Source organism: Rhineura floridana, chromosome 2, assembly GCF_030035675.1.
Source record: "Rhineura floridana isolate rRhiFlo1 chromosome 2, rRhiFlo1.hap2, whole genome shotgun sequence".
Taxonomy (NCBI): Eukaryota; Metazoa; Chordata; class Lepidosauria; order Squamata; family Rhineuridae; genus Rhineura; species Rhineura floridana.
This window is the reverse complement of record NC_084481.1, coordinates 14030387-14043286: the sequence shown is the minus strand read 5'-3', so window position 1 is coordinate 14043286 and position 12900 is coordinate 14030387. Positions and strand designations below refer to the sequence as shown.

The 12900-nt window shown below is 44.6% G+C and overlaps 1 protein-coding gene across 3 annotated transcripts in view; it reads left to right on the top strand.

The window, feature by feature from the left end:
* KANSL1L (KAT8 regulatory NSL complex subunit 1 like) overlaps window positions 1-12900 on the top strand; it is a 105475-nt gene that overhangs the window by 83123 nt on the left and 9452 nt on the right. For all 3 annotated transcript variants that reach the window (XM_061607868.1, XM_061607869.1, XM_061607867.1), the window contains exon 13: window positions 6782-6891. In XM_061607868.1, coding sequence (XP_061463852.1) covers window positions 6782-6891 — 110 coding nt within the window. The remainder of the gene's footprint in view (window positions 1-6781; window positions 6892-12900) is intronic.

Below are 12900 nucleotides of genomic sequence, written 5' to 3'. Positions count from 1 at the left end.
TAAATAAACAAATACAAGGGGACCACAAAAGATACTAGATAAGCTTTCCTGCTGAAGGCGAAATGCCTAAGGAGCGAAGTAGGATCTCCTCAGAGCTCTCTAAACAAACGGTAGGAGCACTTGGTGCGGTAGCACCTACAGCCCACTCGCACAAACCAACAGTTAAAAAGACAAGCCGTTGCAGCACGCACAGAGGCAGCCGCCATTTCACTCAAACAGCCTCGCAGGCAGCGCGTGGCCCACTCACTCTGGCGGTAGCACAGAGAGCGACTGTTAATCAACAGCACGCCGCTGTTTCCCCTGTAAGCGATGAGGTATCAGAGCACTGTGAAAGCACTCCAAGATACAGCATACCCTGTAGGCAGTGTGGTAGCACAGCAATCAGGGCGCAAAAATGTGCAAACAGTTAAAAGTGCAGAAAATCCTGTAAGCAATGCGGTAGCAGAGCAATCAGGATGCAAACATGTGACTAAAACAAAACATACACTGAACCCTGCAGCAGAGCAATCAGGAAGGGTTGCTGCTGAGGAAACCAGAGATTATAATGATGATGCTCCCTTGCCAACGTCGTTACAGGGCAGAAAGGCACTGTATGTAGGAGAGCAAACCCAGCAGTGGAGTGCAGTAAATGATGAAATGCTCTCAGGGGAAGAGAGGGTTCCAGACCCTTCAGTCCTTTTTTGCTCAGATTCTGAGGAAGATGATGAGGAATTCACAGGTTTTAATATTCAGCACCCTGAAGTTCCACAGAGGAGTGAGGCTACGGTGCCTTTGAGTAATAATGCTGCTTCTGGGCACAGTCATTAACAGTAGCAGAGAGTTTTGCTTTAGGCAAATAAGCATAACCAGCATCATATAAACTCCACACAGATGGGCTCTGCTGCCACCTCATGTTCAAACCAGGAACTTCAGCAGGTGAAGTCTTTTCAGTTAGGAGCTGCAGAATTAAATTATATTAGAGAAGCTCTTATGGGTGATATTTCAGCAGAACTAGCTGCTTTTCGCTAGTCTTTTCAAGTGGTTCCTGTACAGTCACAACAGCACAGTCGTGCAGCAGGAGACAGTCACTTGCAACACAATATGCAGCAGTGCAGTGCTCAGATGAGTCAGGCAGGTATGCCTGAGGTTGAGCAACAGGAGCTCCAAAGGGAAAGTGCAAATGGCTTACCGGATCCACATGATGTGGCCAGGGGTAGAGCACATGGGTTCTTGGCATACAGACCTGACAGATCAAATTCTGCTAGGCAACAGTTTATGCACGATGATTCAGTGGTTGATCTGGAAGAGGAAACAGATGAATGGAGTGATGGTTCACAAAAATAGGTTGTTTAATAGCGCTTACTACATGCCTCTGCTATGCAAGGCTATGGCGGCTTTAGATTTGAATGATGCAGTTACAGAACAGGCACCTTTTACCTCAAGGGGAGCATCTGTTCTTCCAGAACCAAAGTCCTAGTGATAAGGTGATTAAGGTACCATCACTGCTCAGAAAAATAGTAAAATCTGAATGGGACTCACCAGTTCAGTCTACCAAATCAATGACGTATGCTAAGAAACTATACTTACTGGAGCCAGAGTTTAAGGAGCAGCTGAGAACGTCAGCCATTGATTCCCCAATTTCTGCTTTAGTTTCTAGAAATTTCCTTTTAAGAGATGCAGATGCTCAATTGAAAGATCGTACAGAACGAAAGCTGGATGTTGCACTTAAAAAGTTCCATGAAGCGACAGCATTGTCTGTACGTACATCTATTGCAGCATCTGTGTTTTCAAGAGCTGCATTATTGTGGCTAGACGAAGTTTTGGAAAATCCAGATCAGGAGCCAGAAAGACTTCGGAAAACAATTTTGAAGGTGTCGAGAACAGAGGCTTTCATTGCGGATGTGACAATGGATGCGACTCAGTTCGCAGCAAGGGCCATGGCTGCTGAAGTGGTAGCTAGGCGCATTTTGTGGCTTCGTCATTGGGACACAGATGTTTCTTCCCATATGGTGTTGGCTACAGAACCATATGCAGGCAAGAAGTTGTTTGGTGAGGATGTGCTGAGCGCAGTATTAGTTGAAACAAAAGAAAAGAAGGCAATGCCAGTAACAAGTAAAAGATGAGATGACCAGCGCCTTTTTCACTTTTTTCAACCATACCAGTCCTTTCGTCCATCTAGATTAGGAGGAAGGGGGTGAGATTTCCATGTTATCAGACAAGCTTGGGGTCATCCACGATTCCAGTTGCGCAGTCAGCAGTGCGAAATACAGGCTCAGCTACCCACAGAGGTGGAAGGCAACAAAGACAGTTCTGACTTATTGCAGATACCAGTGGGAGGACGCCTGCTGAGATTTGCACAACTTTGGCAGATGACAACATCAGATCACTGGGTAAAAAATGTCGTGCAGTATGGGTATCAGATAGAGTTTCAGGCTATGCCTCCAAACAGATTTATTCTATGACCTGTTTCGGCGAATCCAGAGAAGTGCAGGCTACTAATAGAACACCTGTTGCAGATAGCAGCCATAGAACCGGTTCAGCAGACCCAGAAATTTTGTGGCGTTTATTCCGTCCTCTTTATCGTGCCAAAAAAAGGAAACAATTGGAGGGCGGTGCTCGATCTAAGATTCCTCAACAGATTTGTAAGATACAGGAAATTCCACATGGAAACATTGGTGTCCATAAAAGTAGCCCTTCAGGCTCGGGACTTCTTAGCTTCCATAGATCTAACCAAGGCATATTTACATGTGCCAATCTATTCGCAAGAATATTGTTGTATTGCTTACAACAATCAACACTATCAGTACAGTGCAATGCCCTTTGGCTTGGCGTCAGCGCCAAGGGTCTTCACAAAAATAATGGTGACCCTTGTCGCTCATCTCCATCAACAGGGGTTGCATCTTTACCCATATTTAGACAACTTTCTGATTCGTTCGCAGACAGCTCAGTCAGCTTATCAGGACATTCACACCATATTAGCAGGTCTCCAGGATCATGGATTCTTGGTGAACATACCCAAGAGTCACTTGTTCCCTCAACGACGTTTACAGCATTTGGGAGCAATGATAGATACGGAAGGGGAGACAATTTCTCTTTCGGAGGACAGAGTGCAAAAGATAAAGTTGGCGGTTCAACCACTGCTAGGGAAGACTGCAGAGGACTTAATGGTCTTAGCAAAGGTTTTAGGAATGCTTGTTTCCACTATCCAAGTTACACCATGGGCCAGATTTCATGTTTGGCCTCTACAATGGACACTGTTACCATACCAGTGGCAGATAGCACATTCCAGACATCTTCAGGTTGCTCTGACTTTGCGACTGAAGACTGCTCTTCATTGGTGGACAAAGGATTGTAATCTACGCAGAGGTATTCCTTTAAAGGACCCACCATGGGACACTGTGACATCAGATGCAAGTCTCCAAGGGTGGGGAGCTCACTGCAGAGGTCAAATGCTGCAGGGATCTTGGTCTCCTCAGGAATCAAAGCAAAGCATCAACTTACTGGAACTTCGGGCAGCACGATTGGCGCTGCAGCATTTTGTGCCTTTATTCCATCTCAAGCATGTGCTGCTGAGAACAGACAACTGTGTGAAAGCGTTAATAAATCGTCAAGGAGGGACAAGGTCACTGGTGCTTCATCGGGAGGCATCGAGACTGATTTCCTGGGCAGAGCACACTCTACAATCGTTGACAGCAGAATATATAAAGGGAGTAGGCCATGGTTCTCAGAGCTAGTCAACCTATCTGTTGTGCCCCCATGGACTCTGCCTCTTCGACCAGATTTGCTGCTACAGGGGCCACTTTGGCACCCCAATCTGCAATGGTTGAGCTTAACCACATGGAAGTTGAGCGGAGCAAACTGTTGAGAGCTGGATTGCCAACTGAGGTGGTAACAACAATATTGGCATCTAGAAGACCTTCCACAATACAAAACTACCAGTATACCTAGGCGGCATTTTTGAAATGATGTAGTTGGAACCACGTTATGGCTCGGAAGTCAGGAATTACAGAGGTGTTATCCTTTTTAAATGCTGGTTTGAAGCATGGGTTGAGACCCAATACTTTGAGAAGACAAGCATCTGCGTTGTCAACAGTGCTTTCTAACTCTTCTTCTGAATCACTGGGAGCTCATCTGTATCTGAAACAATTTTTAAGAGGGGCTTCTCTGTTGTCGGCACCTGTTCATCATCGATTTCCAACATGGAATCTTCACAAGGTCTTGTCAGCTCTCCAAAAACCACAATTTGAACCATTGAAAACTTCCACGTTACGAATAATGTCATTCAAAGTGTTATTCCTGGTAGCAATAACATCAGCTAGACGAGTTTCTGAGCTTGGAGCTCTCTCAGTAGCAAAACATCTATGTATTTTCCATACTGGCAGAGTCATATTGAGAACAGATTCTGCTTTTGTTCCAAAAGTTAATACAGCTTTTCACAGTCAGCAGAAATTGGTATTGCCAACATTTTGTCCTTCACCAAAGCATCCTCTAGAGTGAGCTTGGTATTCGTTAGATGTGAGGAGAGCACTTAAGGTATATATAAATAGGACAAGGCCGATAAGGCACACTGATTCTTTGTTTGTTTCTTACCACCCAACTACTCTGGGTAAAAAGGTGTCCTCTTCTACTTTAGCGAGATGGATTAAGGGCTGCATTGCCTTAGCGTATAGTTCTCTAAACATACCATTGCCTTCAGGTATCGTTGCTCATTCAACAAGAGCAGCAGCTGCTACTGCAGCTTATTCAACAAATGCATCTCTTCAAGAGATATGTAGGGCGGCCACCTAGGCAACTCCAAATACTTTTACTAAACATTATAAAGTAGATATTTATGCATCGGCTGAGGCAGCCTTCGGGAGGCGAGTTATTCAGCAGGTGCTGAAAGATCATTGAAAGTTTATGTACCCACCCATTCAATAGGTCAGCTCTGGAACATCTCACTTGGTGTTGTCCTGGTGCTCACTGGAGAAGGAACTGTTTTACTCACCAGAAAGGTGTTTCTCTGTGGGCACCAGGACACCGCCAAGGCCCACCCTGGGATGCAAATGACAGAAAACATTGTAATGAAACGGGTGGAGGCTGAAGGATCAATGATCAGACCTAGCGCGTGTACAAGTCAGTAGAAGTTACAATCAGTCTGGGTGGAGACTGAATGGTTATTATTACAACTGAAGGTGTGCAAGTTGTTTGTTTCATGTTATTTATCGTTATTGTGGTCAGTGTCTTTATATGTGTATAAATTTATATTTTTTAAGCTTGGCCAGATGGCGAACTAGCACTCTGGGGGAGGGGCCGCACTAACGGTCTGTTTGGAGTGTTAACTCTTTTCTGCCTCAAGCACTAGCAAGGAAGACAATACCCACTTAAGGGTGTCCTGGTGCCCACAGAGAAACACCTTTCTGGTGAGTAAAACGGTTCCTTCCCTGCTGGCTCCCATGCACAGCTCCTGATGGAGGCAACGCTCAGTTGGGATGGCAGCTCCCAAATGGGGAGTGGATGCCGCAGAGCTTTCCATTGGCTCCTCTTCCACCAGCCCTCCTTCCCACCAGCTCCCTGTCATTTGGATTGCTCTGTAATCTGTCACCTATTTCTTCCCTGCCTGTACTGTAGAGTTATCATGTTCCTTCTTCTGTGGAAGATAGTAATCTAATGAACGACAGGGCTGCTGTACAAAATGCAGTGTCATATTTCACAATCTGGAAACATAAAGAGTAGTAACGCATATGGAAACCAATCCAGATTTATATCCTCACTGGTGCCAGGCACATGTGTATGCAATACAGATGCTACAAGTGTGATACACATTCCATTGAGCAACTCTGTAAAAGGCCTAGGCTAGAATTCTGGTGCGCTGGTTTACCTAAATTAATTTCTTTTAACATAATTATCACTGTTCTTTTTGCTGTTTGTTTCCCTCTGATCTAATTTCTCTCCATTATCCCTCTCCCCAAACTTTGTGTGTATGTGCTGCCTCTCTAGAAATTGTCACCTTACATTTAAAACTGTGTATCTTAGGATATTCTTTGGCTCTATGCATGACAGCTTTCATTTGCTTTCAACACAGCAAATATTGGCTAAAAGGATCATAGTTCCAACTTCATGAACTGTGTGGTATTACTTGGCCACCTCTCTAGAAATTGTCACCTTATATTTAAGGGGTATTAATCTATGCAGTCAATTCATTTCCATGATAAATTGCAATAGGAAGGGATATCTAGATATGGGGATTGTTTGTTGGTAATATAATACTTGAATTGATCCATTCATGAGAATGTATTTGGTCTATACTTACACCTAGTAACCTTAAATTGGTAGAATGTTGGCATTTCATGTTAGTCTCTCTTTAGAATACCTGTTTCCTTAGCACATTGTCAAATATTGCTTGTAACATTTCTTATTTTTATTACATGCATCTCTAAACATTATCTCCATTCCAAGAAATTATGTTTTTTTCCTATTTGTATGAAGAGATTTAAGCCTTGTATATGCTAACTTCATAGACTTGGTTTTCAAGGTGTTTCTAGTGTTTTTTCTTATTTTACAAACAACTTGAACAGAATTAAATTCTTAAGAGCTGATTTTGCATTAATGTTGCCTTTAAAAAATCCCTTTTTTTGTCCATGCTGCAGTGTTCTGGTGGAGGTAAGGTAGGGGTGCTGTTTAGGTCTTAATATGATTGAATTGCTTTCTCATCAGGTATATCATACGTTTAGACTGTTGAAAATCTATAACTGAACTATTCCCCCCCCAGCTGCTGTTAATGTTTAAATAATGTTTATAATTTGGGCACTTTAATATTTAGGCCGAAGGTCTTTCAGATGATATCTATGCTGCACGTCATGCAAAATATGAAGACAAAGAGAGAGCACGGTGGTCACTGTGGGAACAATGCCGATGGCCCAGAAGGAACAGGCAGGTTGAGACTTGTATAAGAACTATCAGTCTTGTACCTTGTGTTGCTCGGGAATTCTAAGAAACAAAACAAACAAACAAAAACAGTGCAGTTTTGGAATCAGTGGTTAATATTGGTGCAGTTTTGAAAGGTTCAGTCTGCCATCTTGATTAAAAATGGTATCAGATTGTATCCAGGTGTAGAAAAAAACCTGATCCTCAATATCAGAAACAATCATGCAAAATTTGATTAAAATCAGTGCAGTTTTGAAAGGTTAAGCCTGCCATCTCGATTCAAAATGGTATTCAGTTGTATTCAAACAGAGATGAAAACCTGCTCCTTGAACTCAGGAAACATCATCACAATTTGGATACAAATCTTAAAGAGTGTCTAAATGCATAGTGAATAGACAAACAACTTTCCAAAATATGTAGTGGTCACATGCTATTCACCCTGAGGGAATAGGGTCAATTTTATTCTGCAAAACTAATTTTCCTTGGATGCTGGTCCATCACATGGGCTTTGTTGCCATCTGGTGTCCGAGGACAGGAAATGCACCCAAGTTCAAGGTTTCCGGAAGTAGCTAACATCACTGCTTGGACTCTAGTTCATTTTCTCTAACTTTGATCAAGGCACATCAGATAATCCTAGGTCCAAGCTGTTTGAGTTTTGGTTCCTTTAGTTGTTTTGGCTGCTGTTTCCCATCTTTAATCTTTTGAATTTTAACTCTTTTAGATCTTCCTAGCACTAGAAAAAAAGACTCCCTTTTCCTCTTTGGCTTCAGTTTACTCTTTTTCTCTCCCTTGTGCCACCACGGTCTGTATCTCCTACCACTACCTTGTGTCCACTGGGGAAAATTTTTCTCACCCTCCCTAGCTCTACTTTGTGCCTGCTCTCAGCTCCTTCTTTTTTTGCCCGCTGCTCTAGGCCCTAAGATTCTAGGCCCCGCCACTAGAACAGCCAGCAGCAGAATCAGCCATCTCTATGTCTCTCAGGCTGCAGCACTTCCTCTAGATGCCCCATGCTTGATTTGGTTTTCATCTCCCTAGTCTGTTGCTCTGCTATCCTGGGCCATGGTGCCTTTAGTCAGCACGTCGAGCTGCAGAGCAGCTAGCAACGCTGATGGCCTTTCCCTTACACCTTATGCAAGGTGGCGCTGCTTCCTACCAGGTACTTCATGTCTGCCATTTTCCTCCCCCTCTGTTTCAGTCCACTTTGCAGGCTTAGCCTTTTCCTCTCCCACCCTCTGCTTCAGTCTGCCTTGCAGGGTTAGCCTTTCTCCTTCTTTGGGGAATCAGTCAACAGCATAAGCTGCGGAGCCTCTATTCAAGGCTCACAGAGTTGCAGCCGCCGTTTTGAAAACAGTGTTTTTGCCCAATTTTTCCTGTGCTTCTACAGTTTACTCAGTGTCCACCTCTTGCCTCCAAACCTCTTCCCTGCTCCTGTCTAAGCTGCAGATGTGCCCACCCTTTCTCCTTTAGAAGGACAAATCCAGTTTTTTAAAAAACCCTCCCCATGGAGTTCTCTTGTGGGGAGCAGGGAAGCGTATATTCTGTAAGTGGTAGACATGGAGTACCTGGTAGGAAGCAGTGCCACCTTGCATAAGGTGTGAGGGAAGGGCCTGCCAAGATATCAACAGTGTAAGATGCTCCTGACCAACCCTGCTCATCGGTGGGGCAAGCCTTGCGTAGCACAGCCCCCAAGAACACCACAGGGAGCAAGAACAAGTCATCCTCAGGTAGTGGGCACCCAAATGAGGCTCACAAGGCTAAGAAATATAAGACCAGGCAGGGGGTTCAGAAAGCTACATGGCTAGCACATCTAAGGCCGTAGTTGATCAGGATTTCCACAGGACAAAGTATCTGGGCCAAGAGGAAGCCATATAGGTGCATCACATGCTATCATCCCTAAACATGGCTGCAGGGAAGCATGCAACAGAAGACAATGGGAAGGAGCCAGTGTGACCTTTTCACCTCTCCTAACAGATCAGACGAGGATTTTATTGGGTTTTCTGATCAGTCTAGTCTGGCATCCGTCGGCTCTCATTCTAGTTAACAGCAGCCTCTGTTACTAACAGCGGAAATGTTATCCCAAATTAAGGAGGTGCTGTTAGGTTCCTGGCCAACAAACTCTGCCTCAATCATGCTATGCAGCCTTCCATGCAGACCCCTCCCAACTGATCCCGCCAACTGGAACAGGAGTTGCACTCCTTGGATGAGGAGCAAGGCTTGTCACCTAATCATAGGATTATAGGATAGAAGAGCAGGAAGGGGCCTATAAGGCCATCGAGTCCAAACCCCTGCTCAATGCAGGAATCCAAGTTAAAGTTAATTCCTACAACTCTGCCTGGGGTAGGGATAAGGTCTCATTGCAAGGCATCCTGCCCAGGGTTTCTGATCTCCTAGACTACTTTGTCAACTCTGAATGCCTGCAGGGAGAGTGGGGTACGAACTTGGAGGTTGAAGAACCCAAGCCCTGCTCTCTCAGATTTCTTCCAATCTCTGCATTACATGGCCCTTCTTCGTAGAGTCCTGAACACTCTGGTCTGAGGGAAAACCAGGCAAAGCCTGGGCCCGCTACAAGCAAGGGGGCCTCTGTACTGAAGGAACCCAATTCCCCATCTACATCCCAGTGCTGGAGGCTTTCAGAGAACTCACTCATGCTGAATAGGATTCCCAACTTTGCAATCACAGGATGGCCTCTTTGACTAACAAATACTGTGCCTTAGAAGTAGACTTTATGGTCCTGCTGCACGTTCTGGGGGTGGATGCTCCTGTTTCAAGTCTTGTATCGAAATCTTTCCTGCCTAAAGAAGGGGATACCTAGTTCAAGGGTGCCACTGAGTGCAGATTAGATTTCACTCTATGCAGATCTCATGAAGCCTGTTGGGGCTTTATGTACGGCCTCAGTATTTGCTAGGGTGTTGATGGTCTGGCTTGATGACCTGTTGGACAATCCACAGCAGGGCCAGAACACATCAAAAAGATCCTTTTGAAACTCCACAGAACTGCCACTTTTTATTGTAGATGCCACTCTGGACTCCATAGATTTCTGTCAGATTCATGACAGCAGGAGTAGTTGCCCGACAAACCCTGTGGTTGCATCCCTGGGACACAGACAATGCAGCAAAGGCTGATTTGCCCACCAAGCCATACATTGGGTCCAAACTCTTTGGGAGGAAGTGCTGAAGGACAGCCTGGTGGACCTGAAGAAGAAGAGGAATCCCTACCTGGTAACGAGAGAGGACAAGAGGCCTACACACAGATACTCCCCTGATCTGTCATATCACCCCTTTCATGCAAGCAGGCCCCTTGGCAGGGGCTGCAACTACTGTCTCCCTGGGCATTATTCTGGAATAGATCTGGCTACCAGGGGAGACCACAACACAGGACATAAGCCCAACAACTCCACAGACATGGCCAAGTGGGGTAACTGTCAGCAGAAGTACTGATGCCACCTGAGGGGGGGCAGTTTCCTCCAGTTTGCTGCCGCCTGGCGGTAGATCAAGGTGGATACCTGGGTTCTGGATTCAGAACAGCAAGGCTGCAGCATAAAAGTTTTAAGTAGCCCAATATTTTTCCTTTTACTGGTGCCCTGGGCGGCAAGAAATGCAAAGGCTTTTTGGCACCTGTTAGAGATTTGGGCTATCGAGGAAGCACCTCCAGCAGAACACTACCTAGGAGTTTACTCCATCTTATTTGCCTTGCCCTAATGAGATTTTTCTTGGAGACTGATTCAGCACCTGAAGTACATCAATTGTTTCATAGTCTGTTGCCAATTCAAGATGGAATCATTGAATTCTATCAGGGAAGCGCTTCAGGAGGGAGACTTTCTAGCCTCAATTGATTTGAAGGAGGCATGCCTACACCAATATTACCAACCCCGTAAGGTTTGCATATGGAGCCCAACACTTCCAGTACTGAGCACTCTCCTTCAGCCTGTCATCAGCCTCAAGAGTCTTTGCCAAGGTCATGACTGCCCTGGTGGCGTATCACCATCTTCAAGGCATTCGCATCTACCTGTACCTCAACAATCTGTTGGTACAAACAGTTTTCCTTAAGTGCATGAACATGTCCAGTGCACACTGGAGGTTCTGGAGGATCATGGGTTCCTTGTGAACATGGAGAAGAGCCAGTTTACCCCACCCTAATGGCTACAATTTATGGGAGCTTGTGACGTCCTTCCGCAGCACCACCAGTGAAGCTCTCACTTGTGGCTACCAGCAGACAGGAACGTCAGGTTTTCTTCTTACCCTTTTCAGCTCTAGCACAGATTCAACAAATCCCACTGCTAGGCAGCACTACCAGTCACTTTCTGTAACCCAAACTCCCAGAGACTTTGCCTAAGTCTGTCTATAGCTTGTTACTTTGTGACTGTGTGCCTATGCTGTTCCCATCCCCCTTGTATCTTTATATTTAAAGCATACAACTCTGGGTTGCTCTGGATACGTGACTTGTTACAATCTCTCCCTTCACCGCTGCCACCATTAGATACAGTTTCTGTTCAGCCTTGGTAATTACCTTGCACTCCCTTCTGGTCTGTATATTTCCCCAGCCAAGGATCAGGCCTTTGGTAAACCAAATAAGTATTTATTGAATATCAGAAATAACAAGATTACTTAAGGAATGTTTCACAAGCATATGGTTTCATCTATATTCTGTTAGGTACTTGATTTTTTACTAATTGCCTCAGAACTCCGACTCACTCTCAACAGCACCACCTCCAACCTCTCAGCCTCTCAAAGACACAACCACAACCACAACCTCTCAACCTTCTAAACACCACCACCCAGATTCAACTGTCATTCTTCCATTTATACTCTCAGCCATTCAAACACTCAGCCAATCATCCAGCATTCTACTGCTCATGTACTCCCCCCTCCTCTTTCACTCTACTTACCATATATCTTCTATATAACCAGCACTTATCATATTTACAATATAAGCAAGAACATCACATTCTATTAGACACCAGGTTGGGTTTACTGCCTCTCTCACAGGAGAGGGTCTAGAACATCATAAAAACAATAGATGTACTACCATCAACATTATTTGACAAGATTCAAAATATCCTTCAGTTGGACTCCACCTTTTAATTGCTGGTAACATCATTCTCTTACCTTGCTTAGATAAACCTTGTACCTTGGTTTGAACTTTTGTTGCTTTCCTATAGAGTCAGAGGTAATTCCTTAACACATGGGGAAAGCAAACCTCCATTCTGGGGCAATCCAGAATTAGTGTCACACTAATGATTCCCAATAGCCACACCCTATTTATTCTGTGGCTGAGCATAAACGGAACTGGGGCCTCTAGAAGGTCCCTTACTTGTTTTTATGAAGCATTACATTATTGATTGTTCACATAGCCTGTATTTTGCCAGGACTTGCTCTCTTATTTGTAGCTCTCACCCTTTTATACTTTTTCAGTACCTATCTAGTCTCCCCCACCCATTTGCCTTGCTGGTCCCAGCCATGGACTATTGGGGGGGGGGGCTCCCAGTAAGAAGCCAAGCCCCTTCATTATTTTGTTTATCCCTTGATCTTAGATACATGTGGTACCTTATTTCTATTTCTTTGCATCCCCATGGGCTTGGGTAGGGGGAAGCTCCCTCCTGGAGCCTTTTGCCTCCATATTTCATGAATAGCTAAGTGTGGATGCTGATGCCCACCCCTTGATCAAGGGTACATTCTTTATAAGTCTTATTCACACCAGATTAATATTACTGTTTGCAAATACAACTTTCCATTTGCAGATTTCACCAGTACATCAGTTTTGAATGTCTATTTTTAATTTCATTGTCCCCAATTTTATTTTATTGTATATCTAATCAATAGAGGTCGATCCAGCAGGGCACATGGGGCACTGCTTAACCAAATAGCCCTTTCTGTCATTGGGTCTGGCTCCACCCATTTATCTGGGGGCTTATTCCGGAATTCTGGTGTGGTAACATGAGCCAAGTATGCTATCCAATCAAAAATAGGTTGCTATCTCTTTTTACTTGCAGCAGCCTCCGTGAAGCACAGTTTGACT